The sequence below is a fragment of the Manihot esculenta genome, chromosome 17, assembly GCF_001659605.2.
Source record: "Manihot esculenta cultivar AM560-2 chromosome 17, M.esculenta_v8, whole genome shotgun sequence".
Taxonomy (NCBI): domain Eukaryota; kingdom Viridiplantae; phylum Streptophyta; class Magnoliopsida; order Malpighiales; family Euphorbiaceae; genus Manihot; species Manihot esculenta.
The window spans coordinates 28,721,350-28,740,267 of NC_035177.2; the positions used below are offsets into that span (position 1 = coordinate 28,721,350).

Here is an 18,918-nt window from a genome sequence, read left to right on the forward strand (position 1 = left end):
ACCTACCTCACTGAGGTCTTGAATAAGATTCAGGCTCTTTTTTAATGCCAGTTCTGTTTTCTTTTAAAAGAAAATGATGCGAGTGGCAACAAAATGACGTTGTTTGATTTGTTTTGCACAGTCATTTTTATTCACATTGCTTCAGAATACAAGTGTTCATGTTACATTATCTATATTTCAAGGAAAGTACCTCTTCAGGTGTTGAATGTTCCATGCGTGCGGCTCTAGATTTCCTCGCATATTTTCTATTCGATATACACCTGGCTTGATTACTTTGATTATTTTGAAAGGGCCTTCCCAGGTTGGTGCCAACTTTCCTATTACAGCTCTCTTTCCCGTAGCCTCCAGCTTTCTCAGTGCCAGATCTCTTACCTTTAAGCTCCTTTTCCTGACTTTCTGATTATAATAACGAGCTGTTTTTTGTTGATATGCCGCGGTTCTTACTTGCGCTTCATCTCTGATCTCTTCTAGGGCGTCTAGATTGCTCCTCAACTTGTTATTGCCTGACTTTCTGATTATAATAACAAGCTGCTTTTTGTTGATATGCCGCGGTTCTTGCGCTTCATCTCTGATCTCTTCTAGGGCGTCTAGATTGCTCCTCAACTTGTTATTGTTAGTGTCTTCGTTGTGCAACTGAATCCGGTGAGTAGGGACTTGCAATTCAATAGGAACCACAACTTCAGTTTCAAATGCTAATGCGAAGGGTGTTTCCTTCGTCGGCATTCGAGGAGTGGTCCGAAATGCCCACAGGATGCTATTGAGCTCATCTGCCCAGTTCCTCTTTGCTCCATCCAGTCGCTTCTTCAGTCCCTGGAGTATGGCCCGGTTCGTAACCTCTGTTGGTCGTTGGTTTGAGGACAGGCCACCAAGGAAAACTTGTGCCATATGCCTATGTTTCTTGTGAATTCCTTGAAGGTCTTGTAGTCAAATTGCTTGCCATTGTCTGATATAAACAACCTCGGTATCCCAAACCTGCAGATGATGTTGCCCCAGACGAAGTCTATCATTTTTCTTATTGTGATAGTGGGAACTGCTTTAGTCTCTGGCCATTTTGAAAAATATTCTACAGCCACTATTACAAACTTCTTCTGTCCTATGGTTTTGGAAAAAGGTCCTAGGATATCTATGTCCCACTGTGAGAACAGCCACGGGCTGGATATGCTGGATTGAGGGGTGGCTAGAATGTTGATTACATTGGCGAACCTCTGGCACACATCATATCTTTTAACAAATTCTTTTGTTTCCTTCTTGATTGTGGGCCAGTAGTATTCCTGCCTAAAAATTTTATTCGCCAATTTCCATGCTCCTTCATGAGCCCCGCATATTCCCTGATGAATTTCTTCCATAACCCTGGTTGCCTCTTCTAGGCCTACGCATCGGAGCCACGGGCTAGATTTCCCCCTTCTGTATAGTGTGCCTCTTATTGCTTGATAATTGGGAGCTCGGGCTTCTATTTTCTTTGCTTCAGCTTTATCTTCTGAGAGTTTTCCTTTCTCTAAATATTCCAGATATGGGGTCATCCAACTTTGCCCTTCTTCGACCTGCATTATAGCGTCCATTTTATCAAAGGCGGGAATGTTAATATGTTGTATGTATACCTCATCTAAGAGCTATTCCAACTCTTCTTTGGATAATCGACTAAGCAGGTCCGCCTCCTCGTTTTCTTCTTGAGGTATTCTCTGATATTTCACATTGACTCCCTGCTCGCTGAGCTCTGCTTCAATGACTTTTACTTTCGCTAAGTATTTCTGCATAGTGGGGTCTCTCGCCTGATATGCCCTCATTATTTGGTTGACCACCAGCTGGGAGTCATTATTTATTTCAAGGTCGGTTGCCCCTATTTCCATTCCTATCAGCATTCCATTTACCAGGGCTTCGTACTCTGCTATGTTATTGGAGGCAGTGAATTCTAGTCGCAGGGCGTAACAAACTTTGAACCCTTCTGGTCCCTTCAACATTACTCCTGTACTGCTACCCCAACGCTTAATGCCCCATCTACATATAGTTTCCAGCTGAATTCTCACGAGGGTTGCCGTTCGCTCTTTTCCTCCATTGCTTCTAAAGGTTTCTCATTGAGCTCTGCCTGCTCTTTGTTAAAGGAGCATTCTGCTATAAAGTCAGTAAGGGCTTGTGCCTTGATGGTTGTTTGAGGTCGGTATTCCAGACAATACGGGCCGATCTCAACAGACCAAGCCAACATTCGTCTTGACGTTTCGAGCTTGTGGAGGATCTTCTTTAAAGGCTAGTCCGTCATTACTACTCCTTGATGACCTTCGAGATACACTCTGAATTTTCTCACTGCTAATAACAGGGCGTATGCTAACTTTTCTATGTTTAAATACCTGACCTCCGCATCTTTGAGCACTTTGCTAACATAAAATACTGGCTTTTGCTATCCCCCTTCTTCTCTTACTAACACAGCACTAATGGCTTGTTCTGAGGCTGACAGATAGATTAAGAGTTCTTCCCCAGCTAGTGGGCTGCTGAGTAGGTTTGGCAAACTCAGATACTATTTGAGCTCCTTGAAAGCTTGCTGGCAGTCCTCAGTCCACTCGAAGTTTGGGACCGTCCTCAGCTTCTTGAAGAATGGTAGGCACCTTTCCGCAGATTTTGACATAAATCAGTTAAGTGCTACCACTCTTCCTGTGAGTCTCTATACATCTCTCATGCAAGTCGGTTCAGGCATTCTCAATATGGCTTCTACCTTCTCCGGATTTGGCTCAATTCCCTTTCCGCTAACCATGTATCCCAAAAATTTTCTCCCTCTGATGAAGAAAGCGCACTTAGCTGGGTTTAGCCTCATTCTATACTGCTCTAGCACTCCGAATACTTCTTTTAGGTCTGCCACATGGTGCTGAAAGGTTTGGCTTTTTACCACCATATCATCTACATAAACCTCCATGTTTCTTCCTATCTGCCCCTTGAAAATTTTATTCATCAGCCTTTGATATGTTGCTCCAGCATTTTTTAGCCCAAAGGGCATAGCCCTGTAACAATAAGTCCCGTCCTCAATTATGAACGAGGTCTTCTCCTCATCTAACTTGTCCATGGGTATTTGGTGATAACCAAACATAGCATCTAAAGACGACATGTAATCAAAACCGGCCATGGAATCGATCATTTTATTAATGTCAGGGAGGGGGTAACAATCTTTTTGACAAGCCTGATTCAGGTGGTGAAGTCTATACACATCCTATACTTGCCATTGGCTTTTTTCACTAGTACAGGATTTACTAACCATTGTGGGTACATGACCTCCCTAATGAACTCTGCTTCTTCTAACTTTTGCACCTCCTCCCTGGTGGCCTGTTGCTTTTCTTTTCCCACTACCCTCTTCTTCTGCTTGATCAGTTTGGCTTCGGGGAGGACGTTTAGTTTATGAGTCATTACTTCAGGGTCTATTCCCGGCATGTCTGATGGCTTCTAGGCGAAGCTGGAGGCATGGCCTCAGATTAAAGCCATCGCTGTCGTTTTATGTTCTTCGGTCAGTCCGGCGTTAAGGTTAAAAACTTTGTCTGTCTCTTCATCTGATAAAGGGAAGGTTTCCAGCTCTCCCACGGGTTTCATTCTCGCTTCCTTCTTCTCATCCCTGACCTCCATGATTTCTGAGTTGCCTCCCTCACTTGTCAAGCCTGGTTCTGTCACCGTGGCCAAGTACACTGCCCTTGCCTCCTCTTGGCGCCCCCGAACTACTCCACCCCTGCCTCAGTGGGGAATTTCATGGTTAGGTACCTAATGCTGGTTACTGCCTCAAAGTTGTATAGCATTGGCCTTCCCAGTATTGCGTTATAACTCAAAGGAAGCTTTACAGCCAAGAATACTGCGTGGTGAGTCCGAGATAGGGGAGACTCTCCCAAGGTTAGAGCTACCATTACTTTCCCTTCCACTGCTATCGGGATTCCTCCGATTCCTTTCACAGGGGCTTGATCTCTTACTAATCGTTCCTCTGATATCCCCATCTGCTGGAAAACTCTGTACGGGAGCAAATTCACCTTGCTTCCATCGTCAGCTAAGATTTTCCGGACTCGAAAGTTGTAGATGATGGCCTCAATGACAAGGGCATCATCGTGAGGCATCTGAATGCCATGGGCATCTTCTGGGGAGAAAGAGATGGTGGCTGGGGAGTGTTCCACTACTTGCAGAACTTCACTGCTGCTTCCCTCCTCATCTCGGCCCCTCTTTTTTCCTCTCCTGTTCATCCGACCTCCGGTCCCCCCGACAATCATATTAAAGGTCCTGCTAGAACCATCATTCACTGGTCCTGCTCCCAGTCTCCGAGGTCTTTCCACTACGGGATTCTGTTGAGGTTTCTCCCATTCAGGTTTTTTCACAAAGTTTCGGAGATGTCCTCTCGTTATCAGCCTTTTAATCTCACTGATCAGCTGGTAGCAGTTGTTAGTGTCGTGACCATGGGTGCGGTGATACTGGCAGTACTTGTCAGGATTTCTCCGATCTACTTCCGCCCTCATGGGCTTGAGCCATTAAAGGAACTCCTTATCTTGAATGGCCATGAGCACTTCAACTCTGGAGGCATTGAGGGGTGTTATCGTTTCAGGGACCCGAGGTGGGAATGGTCTTTGTTCTCTTCTGTCCCAGGGCTATTTGTATCCCTTGGACCATTTGTTATGCCATCTTTCGGGCCTGTCCGACCTCCTTTCTTCGGGACCTTTGCCCTTTTCTACTGCCTCTTTGGTGAATCTGCTGGTTGTTAAGGCGTCATCTTGTCTTATATACTTCTCCGCTCTTTTCATCAACTCTACTAAGGATGTGGGTGGTTTTCGGCATAGTGAACCAAAGAACTCAAGGGAGATTGTCCTCTTCTGCATGGCTTCTATAGCTCGGCTTTCATCCAGTTCAGGGATTTGTAGGGTTTCTGTGTTGAAACGGGCTACGTACTCCCTCAAGGATTCATTCCTCTTCTGTCTGACTGTCTTCAGATAGCTAGTTTTTCTATCAGCCGGTACTCCTGCTATGAATCGGCTGATAAAGACGTTGGCGAGATCGCTAAAACTCCTGACACTCCCTGCCTCCAAACTATTGAACCAAGCCTTCGCTGGTCCTGTGAGTGTTGTAGGGAATACCTTGCATATCAAGGTATCCGACAGTGTCTGCAGCTCCATAAAGGTTTTGTAGTTGAGGATATGCTCCCTCGGATTTCCTGCCCCATCGTACGTTGCCATGGGTGGCATCATGAATTTCTTAGGGATGGTCTCCTGTTGGATCCACCCTGAGAAAGGCGAGGAGGCAGGCAAGAAAGTCTGGCTGTTCTCTTTCGCCCCCAGCTCGGCCAGAAGCTATTGTTTCAACTTCCGCAACTTGTGGTCCACGTCTTCCTCCTCTTGTCTCGGTCTCTTTTTCAGGCGACATCCTTCTCTCTATTTCTCACTCCTTGTCCTCCTGACCGTTTCTGCGGAATGGCTTTTCGCTTCATCATTGTCAATAAGCTCCCTTACCCTCCTTCCATGCACCCTAGCTATCGGTTTTTCTCCTCCGCCAACTCTTCCGCTTCTTACTCCGGCTCTGCGACTACTTTGTTGAGGGCTGGGTGGTTGAAGGTGGATTGAGGCTCTACGATAGGGGTTGTCTCTACTACGGGAGACACATTCAATGGGGTATTGAGACCCCTCTGTTGCATCATTTGCCCTAGCCAGTGGGCAGTGTTTTGTAGTTGAAAAACTATGGTTTGGAGTTCTTGGTTGGAGAGGGTGTTTTGGGGTGTGTTTCCTGCCGAACTTGGTGAGGGAACGGGCAACATTGATGGTTGGCTGGTGGGGGTTGTGGGGCTGGAAAAAGAGAACTGCTGCCCTTCTTGGGCAGAACTCAAGTCATTTGGGGTGTTAACAACGTGATTTTCATTGTGGTTAGCATCATTGTGGTTAGCCATTGTGGATCTCAGTGGGTGTAGTTAGAGTGGAACTCCGGTGACGGACAGATCTCCTTCGTTCCCACAGACGACGCAAATTCATGTTCTGAGATACAGAGAATAGGATTTTTAGTATGTGTGTGTAAGCTTGAGTCTGGGGAAGGTGCCCTCCTCCCTTTATTCTTTTCCCTCTATCTGTCTCACCGCTACAGTACCACTTATCTCTGTCATACAGACCCGTACGTACGAAAGCGTTAGACGTCTGCCTCACACCAGGCAGCCATTTAATTCCCCCCGGCACGTGTGTGGACAGGGCTGCGAATGGACAGAGCCTGCTCGTTTCTCCCCATGTCCTATCATCGAGCCGGCTTCCTTCTTATCGGGCTCGGGCTTGCAAACGACCCAGCCTATCATTCAGGCTGGAGTCCGGACCGAAGTCGCTGGATAGACCCAGCTAAGAGTGTTCCGATCTCAAGGCATGATTTGCTTTTATGGCCACCGACTCAACTCATGTGAGACCTACTTGTTATCAATTATTATAAATAATATATTCTTATTAAAATTATTAATGAATTAATTAATATAAAAAATAAAAAAAATAAAATCGATTTAAGAATTTTTCATTTTTCAAAAGCTGAAAATATGATTTGGATGGGAAGATATAAAATCAATTTTAATTGATTGAATTGAATTTTTGATGTGGTCAAATATGATTAATTAAATATTTAGTGAGCTATGATTGGTGGGAGATCGGTGAGAATTGATTGGTTGAAATTTTGGTGTGATGTGATTAGTTGAGAAATCGGTGAGAAGCGGGTGGTCAAATAAAAAATGAGCTAGGTTGGATTTAAAAAATAATAATTTTAAATAAAAATTAAATAATTTTTAGAGCATTGAATAGTTGAATAGCAAAATAGACATTTCATATTTTTGTCCGGGCCAAGTCATCCTTCTCAGAAAGCCACTCTTTTTTAAATTGTAATTTTTCTTTTTTAATTAAAAATAAATCATAAAATAATTTAATTTTTAAATAATGCCAACAACAAGAACAAAATTCAAGAAAATACCAATACCCATTTCTTCCTGGAGAGTCCTTTTTGGATGGAAACCAATTGACTCTTCAAAGATGCTTCTTGTCTGCCACACTGCCTCTGAAATTTCCACCTTCAATTTTGCATTTTCTATAAAAATCTTCTACTAATTGAATCTAGATTTATTGATTACTTCTCATCATCTTTATTTTAAATATCCCCATTAAAGAAGGGTTAAAGAAATTAAGATCTCCAGTTTTATAATATTTTGCTACTCAAAAAAAAAAAAATCATGTTGACATGTGGCTTCTGGTCACAATCATGCTTTATGTGTTACCCTACTCAACAAGAAGTGTGAATTGTGGAAGGACAAGTGACTCAAATTGCAACCAGATAAAAGCTTGGAAAACAACTACTTCAACAAGAAAAACAACCAACTTCAATAAGATAAGTCATAGGAGTATATGACTATCAATCTATCACCATTATCAGGAATACATGACTACATGACTATACACTTTGTTTGGTTGGAGATAAGTTAACTCAAAAACTCCAAAAACTTTATTTGGTTGGAATTTTTGTCCAAACTTCCCAAGAATTTAAGGGGACTTACTTCCTTCACTTCAAAGGAGGGAAGTACCTCCAGGGAAGTTTGAATCAAACAAGGTCTACGAGCTGAGAGCTTGATATACTTTCTCCTGCCAAAGTCTATGGGAAAAAATTTGGACAATTCACTTAATACAAAATGGTGTATGATAAGGGCAGCTAATCTCTAGGTCCCTTGGGATGAATAGGATGGTAAATTTTGCCTAAGCAAAGCCACACGCCAAAACAGTCTCCCAATATCAAAAACAAGAATATATAACAACTGAATGGGATAATAGACATGATCTAAATCTGATTTTTATTTCCAGAATGTAATGAAGAGTTGCATATAGCTACAAAACGTAGTTATCCTTATCTTGTAAGCAAAGGATCCAAATGCATCAACAGAATGGGGAGCCAAAAAAAGGGAACAGCCTACACCATATCTCTCTCTATAATGGATAGATGGATATACACTCAAGTCATTAAACAAAGTATTACAGTCACTCTAGTTTCAGAACAAAACACGTGCTTACATCTTTAATTTAGTAGATCAATTGCAAGGAATCCCTTCTATGTTGGCTTCATTTGTTGTGGTTACTCTCCTTCCTTGGTGGGAGAGAACAGGTCCCTGCTGCAAAGGTATTCATTCCATTGGATTCTGGATAGCAGACTCCGGAGATTTCTTGCCAAGGTTGTATGGTGCTGCACTCATGGCCCTACATGCACAAAGAAAGTCCTCGTATAAAGAACGTGTCTTGATTGGAGTCGCTGTTACAATTAAATGAGGCTATCTGTAAAATTTTAACATTATAATAGGCTGTAGGATGTTTTCCCAGGAATATATTTGCATAATTTGAAAGCATAAATACAGCTTCGCTGTATATTCTCACATAAAATCCTAAATACTTGCAGGCAAAGTATCATAATTCTACTGCTACTAATAAACTATTAATTACTTTCCTAGACAGAAAATTATTAGACCAGGACATGGTCCAGTTTGGACCTATGCAACTCTGGGTTCCAAAATGAAACAGGGCATTAATTGAAATATATATATATATATATATATATATATATATATATATATATTGGCTCAAACCAGAATGACTAAAAGCTGAACAGGACCACGGGACAGTGTAATCCAGTCCCAGGCCCTCCGGTGGACTAGAATTGGCCCACTGGCCTGGCCTAATAATAATTGGAAATAGATTCTCTCCTAAGGGGGCTAGGATCATGACAAGAGACAAGCTACATCCATGTTAAGGAATATATACATATGTATATATATTGCATGAATGCAAAAGTGCTCTGTACTCCGAGGCCCAAACATCTTCAAAACAAAGTTCACCTTCTCACTGACTGAAAGATTTAAAGATACAAGACAGGCAAGAATTATTTTTCCTAGCTGACCCAACTAGTTTGGCATTAAGATGTAGCTGGGTTGAGTTGTAGGTAAGTGACAGGATTCTGAGTGCATACATTTCCACAGATCATTCCCCTTGTCTACCGTCCATAATCAATAATTTTCATGAGATTTTAAGGACAACACTCAACTAATAATCAAATTGAGAAAACTTCTTTGCTTTTGCTTGGATTTATATAACTTACCTCTCCTTCCGCTTCTCCAAAAACCGAGCCAAGGATGCCTTTCTGGCCTGGGGCACTGCTGCATACAATGAAGTAGAAGTTAGATATCATTTATACATGGCAAAAATGGTAATCATAAACCAAAATTGGGTGTAATTTATTTCATGCTCAATGGATGAGATTCAAATTTTGGAAGTTTCATCATGGAGTACAAATATCAGAAAGCTGCCTTCCAGGGTAGAAGTTCATACCAGATGGCATCAAGGTTGTTGCAGCAACAGATCCTATTGCACTTGTAAGTTTTTGAGTGTCCAATTTACTAACAGGAGTTGTTGCAACCTCAGTGGTCTTAGTTGCCACAATTTCTTCAGTGCTAGTAGATCCACTCCCCGACTGAGCACCAGTTTGTGAAGAAACAGATAAAGGGCTTGAGAGACGGGAGCAAGGTGGTGTAGTTGCACCGTGTTTTGCAGGACTAACATCAGTGGCTATTGACTTTGAGCTTGGTGGCTGGACTTGACATTTGGACTGTAACATGTTACATGCAATAGAAGAGCTCTTTCCAGCCATGAACATGATAGCCTGGGCCTGGATAAAATTCCCAAAAGATATTTTAAGCTCACCACAGATCTCTAAGAGAATAAATAACCAACACAAGTATTTCTCAGTCATAGAAAGAGAAGAAACCTTCTCAGGTGATATATCATCATACACATTCACTGTGCCAGCATAAAAGATGGTCAGTTGAGCAGGAGAACCAGAGGCTTTCACACTGTTTGTAGAAACAAGTTTCAATTAAAACTCTAGTTTATGATCAATACATATTATGTTCGTATGCAGCAAATTCTTATTACCATGATTCGCTCATCCCACTAACAGAGCCAATAGTAGGAATAATTGTTTGTGGTGTTGTAACAGGAAATCCTCCAAATTCTGGCTTTGCAACGGCACCAGCAGTATTCTTACCAGAGGTGGCATAGTAATTCTTGAAGAAAGGGTTGCTTAGGGAAATTGAAGTTGCATGGTTGGAGAATGGAAACATCTTCATGTCATAAGGATGATGCACAGAATGCACATCATGTTGCACAGGATAAGCAGTAAATGTAAAATGAGTCCCACTTTGCCTATCGTGATTCGATGTCTACATGGTAAAAACCAGAATGAAAAATAAAATATTGGTTGATACAAATAAAAAGTGGGATTTGATCTTTGCCAAACAATTAAGAAAAGGTGAGTCATGGAAATAATACAATAGAGTTCATCCTTCTCGCATTGAACTTGGGGGCAAAAATAAATTTTTTTTCATAGAATGGAACATTACAACTAAATTTCTATGCAATTCCTCAAAACCTGTTAAACAAGAAGAAAACTAATAAGGATCAATGTAATACCGGGGTTTCAGCCATAGACTGTTTCTGGTTATGATCAAATGAATCTGCAGTTGAGATGGATAAAAATCCAGGAGATACAGAGGAATCAGTTAAAACCCTTTCAATCTTATCTTCTTGAGCAACCTTGACAGAGTTCAAATGAGGAAGGGCAGAGATCTTGTTGGAGAAGGGCCAGTGTACCCCTGAACCCTTGCTAAATCCTGCAGAATCCACCAAGAGTTAAACAATGCTTAAAAGCTTTAAGTTTAAATCAAACCAAGGTAATCATGTAAACCCAATTTCACTAGCACTAAAATTTGGTCAACAATCACATTCATATTAGGAGCAGTCCATAAAACTTATCATAAAGGGAGATGCTGAAGATGTAAAAGAATCCATCAACACATGCATGCATGCAGATCATTGAAAAAACAGTTACTTAATATGGCGTAATCCATAAAAATCTAGAGGATGAGAGATTAAAACTATTGCAATCCAATTATTAGGGGGGAAAAACTCCAGTCAGAACTGGCTTCTTCATGTTCATTAAAACACACTTCCAAATTAAACATGGAGCTTCTTCTTTCAAAATAACGAAAAAAGATAATTACAAAATATTAGCAGACAGTTTCTTCTCATTCTATTTTCCTTTTTTTCCCCATTTGTCGAATTCAAGTATCATAATTTTGCCTGTTTTGCACACAAAATTAACAAGTTATATGCAAATATCAAAATTCAAACTCCATACCAAATTTCGAAAGCAAAGTTACAAAATTTCCATACGAGACTGAACAATAACATAAATTGCATGAACCAAACAACAAAATTAGAAAATATTCAAGGCAGAAAAAGAAAGGATAACGAGAGAAGAAAACGAATACCAATCTCTTTGTACCCATCAGAATTAACCTCTTCCTTAACCACCGCCGATGATTCCTTTGAGTTCAGACCCATAAAATCTCTCTCCATTTTACCGTCCCGACCTCTCAAAAAAAAAACAAATACAGACACAAAAATTCAACTAAATCCCGCCTCAAAAACTAGTCCAAAATCAGATATTCATAGATCAATCTCTCCACTTCTCTACCGAGCTTCAGTTTTTTGAAGAGAAAACTGGAGAGAGAAAAACCAAAACGAAAGCTTCCAACTGCAGCAAAAGTGGGAGAGAAAAAACGAGGTGTGCGTTTGAGTATAAGAAGATGAAGATGAGTTCATTAGATCTCGACCGTTGAATTTTGAAAAGAAAAGAAAATGACAAAAATCAAAGGTACGTAGTACGTGTTACCGGTCTATCCGGTTCGGTTACCGGGTGATCCCGTAACCCACCACGTGCGCGATCTCTTAATTCAGAATTTCACACTCTTACCAGCAACTACTTGCTTATAGTGGGCCCACTTATCTGTGGTAAGGTACCACGTGTACAATTCTTCCACCCATGGACTAACACCTTTTTTTTCTCACGTGATGAGTCCCTCGTGAATTAATATTTCTAAATATAACTATTAACTATTATAAATTCCATTTTATAAAAAATATCAGTTTAATAATTTTGAAAGGCAAATTACTACTCACTCCCTAAAATTTACAACATTCATGAGTTCATCCCAATTTTAATATCATTCGATTAGCCGGTTCTTTTAACTTTTTTGTTAAAACATCGATAATTATTTTAAATATTTATATTATTTAATTTTTATAATTTTAATTATATATATTATTTAATTTTTTAATTTTAAATATTTATATTTAATTATTTTAATTAAAATTAAAATAAATTAAGTAATAATAAGATATTTTTTTATAAAAAATATTAATTTTAAAAATAAGTTATTTTTTATATACAAACAAAGCCTAAAATTAATTAAACGTATATGGACGTCGAGTGATGTAAAAGTTAGGGTGAAACTAGAAGTAAAATCTTAATTAAGGCTTATTTTTTTACGTATAAAAATTTTAAATTTATTTTTATTTGTTTAATTGTAATATTAAAAATAAACGATTTTAACAAAATGTATGCAAAAAATTATTTAATTTATATTTAATTAAAAAAATATTTGTCATTAATTATTTTTTAATTACTTCAAATATTAAATATACAAAAATGTATGAGTAATATTGTCGTACGTCGTCGGTAGATTGTGATTGATAAAATATTCCTTTGATGTTGAAATATTTTAATTTTAAAAAGTTTAAAACTATATATTTTTTTATTTTTTAACATTATTTAAAATTATTTTATTATTTTTGAGTAATTATAAAATTAAAAAAGGAAATTGTCAATAATTATAATATATAAAAATTATATGATAATGAAATGAAACTTTTTGACCAAGCCCCAATTAACTCTTTTAATTGAAACCGGTAGTCTTAAACTAAAATGGTCCAGGTTTGGAACATCGGCAAATCCACTAACCTAATTATTTGATTTTAAATAATTATAAATTTTTATTAAATTTTATAATTGATATTTTTATTAAATCGTTTCGTCCTCATTTCACTTTACTCTACCGCTCATATTTTGGTTATATTTTGGTTAAAAAATTTATTAGAATTAAAGAATTTATTAGGCATAATTATCTTCCTATTTAGAATAATATCTCTCTTACTTGATAAAATTTTATTAATATAACAAGTAGTTTTGTTTTAAAAAAATGATATGGCTCCATTTATAAAAAATATTTTTTATATTTTTTAATATTTAAAATATTTAAAAAAATTGAAAAAATTTCATAATTTTTATTTTAAAAAATATTAATATATGATGTGTGGTTTTAGATTTATTGAGTTTTTTTAAGTAAATTGAGGAATTAATTTAATGGTATGAGTGCACTGTGGATTTTGATTAATTAATAAGTGATAATCTGAGATCCAATAGAATAGGGTTTTACAAGGGTTTTGTGTTACAGATTAAGGCTTAAGCTTTCTGAGGAGGGGACTCCTCTTTTATACATTGTCTTGCTTGCTGGTGACGTGTAAAGGTCTCTCCAGGATTGGGCCACGCGTCTCTGCCATGCGGATTCGGAGGTACTAGGATATCAGCTGCCTGCTCCATGCGTAACGGTCTCTGATTCTCCTCGTGCGTACGTACGAGCGGATTTGCCAGGCTGTTTGGTGAATATTTCTCTGGATCCTGGGCTGGGCCGCGAGTTGGGGCCAGACGCTAAGCCTGAATGGAGAGGGCCTGCATCGTGTGGGCCAGGCCGGCTTGAGTGAAGAAGATGGGTCGAGCCCGGCCTTGAGGGTCGGATGAGCCAGGCTCGTTCTGTATATCAGGTGTGTGGGCCTCTACGTCATGGGCCTTAGGCCGTGATCAAGCCCCTAGTCCGGGGTGAAGGAATCCAGCGGTCATCAATTGCCCCTTCACCTTCTCGGCAGTTATTGCTCCAACTGCCGAGGGGGTGAATACCAAGAACTATTATGATCGCGTCTGTTCGGGTTCAGGTGCCTTAATAACATCCTTTCGTCTTTCAGTCGTTGCACAATTTCTGAATTCTATCTGCTCTTTCCTCTTTCTGTCTTTTTTCTATTCTTCTTGTCCTCTGCCGCCTTTACTTTCTTGTCATCATTATCTGGACATCTCCTTTCTTTCCTTTTCTGTGAATATCTTTTAGAAATCTGACACCATTAACTTAGAGTCTAATATAGTTCTGCCCCGTGCTAAGTCCTCAGGCTCCGGGTATATATCAGCGTCAGCTTTTCTCCATTCTTGAGCCTTCTGTTGAAATGAAAAATCCTTGTTTTATTTGTGGCAGGTCTATTCGACGCCTTCTTCAAGCAGATCGCCTTGTGCCTCAGAGGTTTGCTGTGATTTTGCTCTTATCATCTTAGGGGAGAACTGTTTCTGACTTGTCACTGTTTTGAAACTTTTTGCAGTTCCTGAAATAAAAATGGATCAGTTCAAAATTCTTGAAAATTTGATGTTACCTTTAAGGCGTCTGGATGGTGCATTGGAGATCCTTCGGGTATGGCAGGCGAAAGGCGGGACCATCCAGCAAGCCACTGAAGCTGCTTTACCCAGGTTGTCTGGCTGGCCTCCTCTTCTGCTTGTTGCCCGGGCTCCAGAGAAGTTCTGGACTGTTGAGGGGTTTGATCTAACTTCGCCTTTTTCCACAGAGAAACAGGGAATTTCCTCGATGCCCCTGTTGTCCTCTTTTGATATAAACGGGAGTGGCGTCGGCGCTCAGCTTGTTGTTCTTTTTGGTGTGAAGTATCAGTATTATTATTCCCTTTGGTGTGAAGTACCAGTATTACGTGAGGCTGGGATCTGCTGTACTCAGTCAGGTCTCCAGCGATTTTTTAGAATGTGTACTTCGCGATCTCTTCGGGGTCATAGCCTCAAAGATTTATGTTTTTCATGTGTGGTGCACGGCCGGCATACCATATCTGAGGTTGTTCGAATGTACCGTGCATCACATTTGGGTAACCGGACGTTCGCCCAGGGGAACAGTGAGAAATGCTTATGGGAATCAACTTGTTCAGTTCCCCTGTAATAGCGAGACAGATCTTGGCCTTTTCCGAAAAACTCTCATTCCGAGCTACGAGAAGTCCTCCGAGCTGAAGACTAGAATGATAGGGTAGGTGATAGTCGTAGATGAGGAAGTATCTGGATATGTAAATTCTCTAAGGATAGTCTTTCATCCCGTAGTGTAGGCCTTTGTAACGTGTTGTAATGTGCTTTTCTTTTAATGAAGTTCTTGTTCTGCTCTCATGCTTAAGCTGTTCTTCTTTTATTATGCGTGAAATACTTTAGATTGCTCGCCTTATAATTTTAGCCAACTGAGCTCTGTCCTGCTTTTTCCCGAGCTAATCTAACCTATCTGCGAGCTTTGATGAGTTGAACTCCGGATCCACTTAGTCAACTGGGCTTTCAAGTTTTTCGAACTGGACTGTCTGACCGACCTGTGAGCTCGGTCTTTAGTTTGATGAATCGAGCTTTGAGTCTCCTTCATCCGAACGGGTTCTCAGGTCATGTTGTCCGAGCTGAACTGGCCGACCTGAGAGTTATGTCTTTGTTTAGTGAGATGAGCTCTGAGTTTCCTTTAGCTGGCCGAGCTCTCAAGTCATGCTGTCTGAGCTAAACTAATCCGACCTCTGAGCTCGGCTTCTGATGAGTTGAACTCTAAGCTCTCAGCTTTGTATGACTCCGAGGTGCTTTTGGCGCCTCTTTCCGATCTCCCACCCTTTGTTTAGTAGCGGTAAATCAAATCTTATAACTTTTTAAGTGATGCGCAAGTCTGACCTTTATCACGCTCCTATTTTCTTGTACTGTTGAGTCTTTTCGTGACTTGCCCCTCTGTTTCCTCGGCATTTACCATAGGGATGGTAAAGTAGTGGGCTAAGTTGCTCTGACTGATGAGTTGGGCCTGCACTGTGTGGATGGCGAATGGGCTTTTAAATGAGGGACTGTCATCGTGTACTTGGCCCTTGATAGATGTAGAGAAGCCCAGCGATCGTCCTTTTTCTCCTTTACTGTCTCGCCGGTTATTTCCTAACCGTCGAGAGGGTAGACTTCGAGAACAATTAATGATCGCGTCGCTCCAAGACAAAACTGTTCAGTATCAACGCCTTGCCTCATAATAGCCTTTCTTTCTTTCTTTTCAAATTCCTTTTGTCTTTTGAAGAACTAGTTCTTGGTTGCTCTCTGTCTTCCTGCAATTCCTTCTACGTCTCTTTTTTTCATCCTATCGTATTCTCAGGTACGCTTCCTTGTTCTTCCATGGCCAGTTTAAAGTTTCCTGATGTTTTTGACCTTGAGTCGCATATTACCCCTTCCAACATAACTAATCACATTTCTCGGAGGCTTTTAGATACTCCGTTGTATCTTATTCGAGCACCTCTTCCAAATGAGAGGATAGTGCTTCCTTACCCTCGCCCACCTGGTTTAGTGGATCCCCAAGAGGTTCGTAGCATAGTGTTTTTCCTGAAGCAGAGCATAGCAAATCCCTGGAGTCAGAGTTGTCTCGTACTCGCAGAGTTCTCCAGGAGTCTGATGAGAGGGCAGCTGAAGTGGAGACTCGTTGTGTAGAGGTTGTAAAACAGCTGTCCTCTATGACGACGGCCCTTCAGGAGAGAGATGAGGCTATAAGCCAAAGAGCCGAGGTCCAGCGCCAACATGAGGCCTTAAAGGCTGATTTTGAGGGGCTTCAAGCTCACCTGAGTGAGGTGAAGGCTCAGAAGGAAAGTGCCCTAGCCCGGGTGGAAGTCCTTGAGCAAGAATTGGGCACAAGTTCTGAACGTATCAAAGATCTGTCTTCATCGGCTGAAGAGTTCAACCTTCGCCAACAACAGCTAAAGTATGAAGTTAGGTCTTTGGAACGTAAATGTTTAGCCCTGCTTGAGGTGGTAAAGTATGCGGAAGGGAAGGCTCAGCTGAAGCGTGAACAGTATATAGCGGAGTATCAGGAGTCTGATGAGCTGAAGGTTAAAATTGATCAGGCTTGTGAAGCTCATCTCCAGGACTACAAAGACTCTTCTGAGTTTAAGGAATTTGTGGCTGAGGCTTGTGAAGAACACCTTGATGAGTATAAAGCTTCTGGTGAGATGAAAAAGGCTATCCTTGATAAGGCCTACCGCATGTATGTAACTGGCTACAATCGCGGTTTAAGAGAAGCTAGACAGGCTCCTGATATTCCTTTGTCCGAGCTTCGTAGGCGTGAGGTGGACTCAGATGGCGAGTCAGTGCTATACGGGGAGGATGATTTCCCTTTGCCCCGAGGAGATTCTCGGAGGAACATAGACCGGACAGCTGAGTCTTCATCAGGGGAATCCGAGGTGGGGTCGGAGGAAGATGATCTTGATTCGGAGAAAGACGGCCTCCACCCTAGGTCAGAAGTGGCCCCTACTATTAATGCTGAGAGCTCTGGCCCTAGGGACACCGAGCTTCCTTCGGGGATGGCTGTAAGTAGAGATAATGCAGGCGAAGGTGTACTTACTGATGTAAGTCCTTTAAGGACTATTTATCCTCCTTCCTCGCCGGAGAAATAAATTGTAATAGTTAGTAATGCAATATCAGTTTCTTTCTTGTTTTTCATATTTATCTCTACTCTTCGTATTTGTGATGTAAACTATATATTTTCATTTAGGAGCTCTGAATTTGCGAGCTCAGCTCTTAGCTGAGGATTTGGGAGATCAAGTCTCGTACCTTTTTAATGACAATTATCATGTCAATTTTTGGCTTTTAGTCCTGCTTTCTGCGCTGTGACTTCGTATATTTATTTCAGATAAACTGATTTAGGCTTTGATTATAGCCTTTTTTATCCTTCTAAGGATATCTTCATTTATGCGTCCTGCTATGGAGGGAGCTCGGCCGTTCTTTTTGGCCTTCGTATCTGGATCCTTTGAGGATATAAGTCTACCCGAGTTGAGAGCTCGGTCTTGGGCCTTTGCGAATCATCAGTCCGAGCTGGGAGCGCGACTTTGAGTTGCGTAAGAATATAAGTCTGGTCGAGCTGGGAGCTCGGTCCTTTTTTTTTTTTTTTTTTTTTTTTTTTTTTTCTTGGACGACCTCGGGGCCTCGCCGGTTTTTTGTTTCCAGGAGATCTTACGGGGTCCTGTTTTGTCTTTGAATTTCCGGGACGACCTCGGGGCCTCGCCGGTTTTTTGTTTCCAAGAGATCTTACGGGATCCTGTTTTTTCTTTGAATTTCCGGGACGACCTCGGGGCCTCGCCGGTTATTTTTGTCTCCAGGAGATCTTACGGGATCCTGTTTTTCTTTGAATTTCCGGGACGACCTCGGGGCCTCGCCGGTTATTTTTGTCTCCAGGAGATCTTACGGGATCCTGTTTTTCTTTGAATTTCCGGGACGACCTCGGGGCCTCGCCGGTTTTTTGTTTCCAGGAGATCTTACGGGATCCTGTTTTTCTTTGAATTTCCGGGACGACCTCGGGGCCTCGCCGGTTATTTTTGTCTCCAGGAGATCTTACGGGATCCTGTTTTTCTTTGAATTTCCGGGACGACCTCAGGGCCTCGCCGGTTGTTTTTGTACAAAATTCAGGCTCATTGGCCTTACTGTCGCTTCGTCATCTCAGCTGGTTTTTATGCCTAACTGAGGTCTTGTTTGCGAGGGATCTTTCTGAGCCCTGTTCTTTTCTTTATCATGAAAGATGTTTTTTCACAAAGATAATCACATTGTATAAACAATTTTCATTTATTCACATTTGTCAAAATACGATGTTTTTTCTTTACAAATATTTCAAGGAAAATACCTTTTTAAGTGTTGGATGTTCCAAGCATGGGGCTCGGGGTTTCCTTGCATATCTTCAATTCGGTATACCCCGGGCTTAACCACTTTTGTCACCTTGAATGGACCTTCCCAGGTCGGTGCTAGTTTGCCTGCAGCTGCTCTTTTTCCAGTAGCTTCTAGGTTTCTTAAAGTCAGGTCTCCTACCTTCAAACTTCTTTCTCTGACCCTTTGATTGTAATATCTTGCTGCTCGTTGTTGATAAGCAGCAGTTCGGACTTGGGCTTCTTCCCTAACTTC

The 18,918-nt window shown here is 41.0% G+C and overlaps 1 protein-coding gene and 1 pseudogene across 1 annotated transcript; both read right to left on the bottom strand.

The window, feature by feature from the left end:
- Positions 1 to 3,689: 3,689 nt before the first annotated feature.
- On the bottom strand, positions 3,690 to 4,469 carry LOC110604919. Its single transcript, XM_021743205.1, has one exon. The coding sequence runs from the start codon at positions 4,467 to 4,469 to the stop codon at positions 3,690 to 3,692; it is 780 nt and encodes a 259-aa protein (XP_021598897.1).
- Positions 4,470 to 7,781: 3,312 nt separating this feature from the next.
- Positions 7,782 to 11,611, bottom strand: LOC110605342 (annotated as a pseudogene).
- Positions 11,612 to 18,918: the final 7,307 nt, after the last annotated feature.

Excerpts from the sequence above, each read along its gene's own strand:
- LOC110604919 (XM_021743205.1), bottom strand. The coding sequence starts at position 4,469 with ATGAGGGCGGAAGTAGATCGGAGAAATCCTGACAAGTACTGCCAGTAT.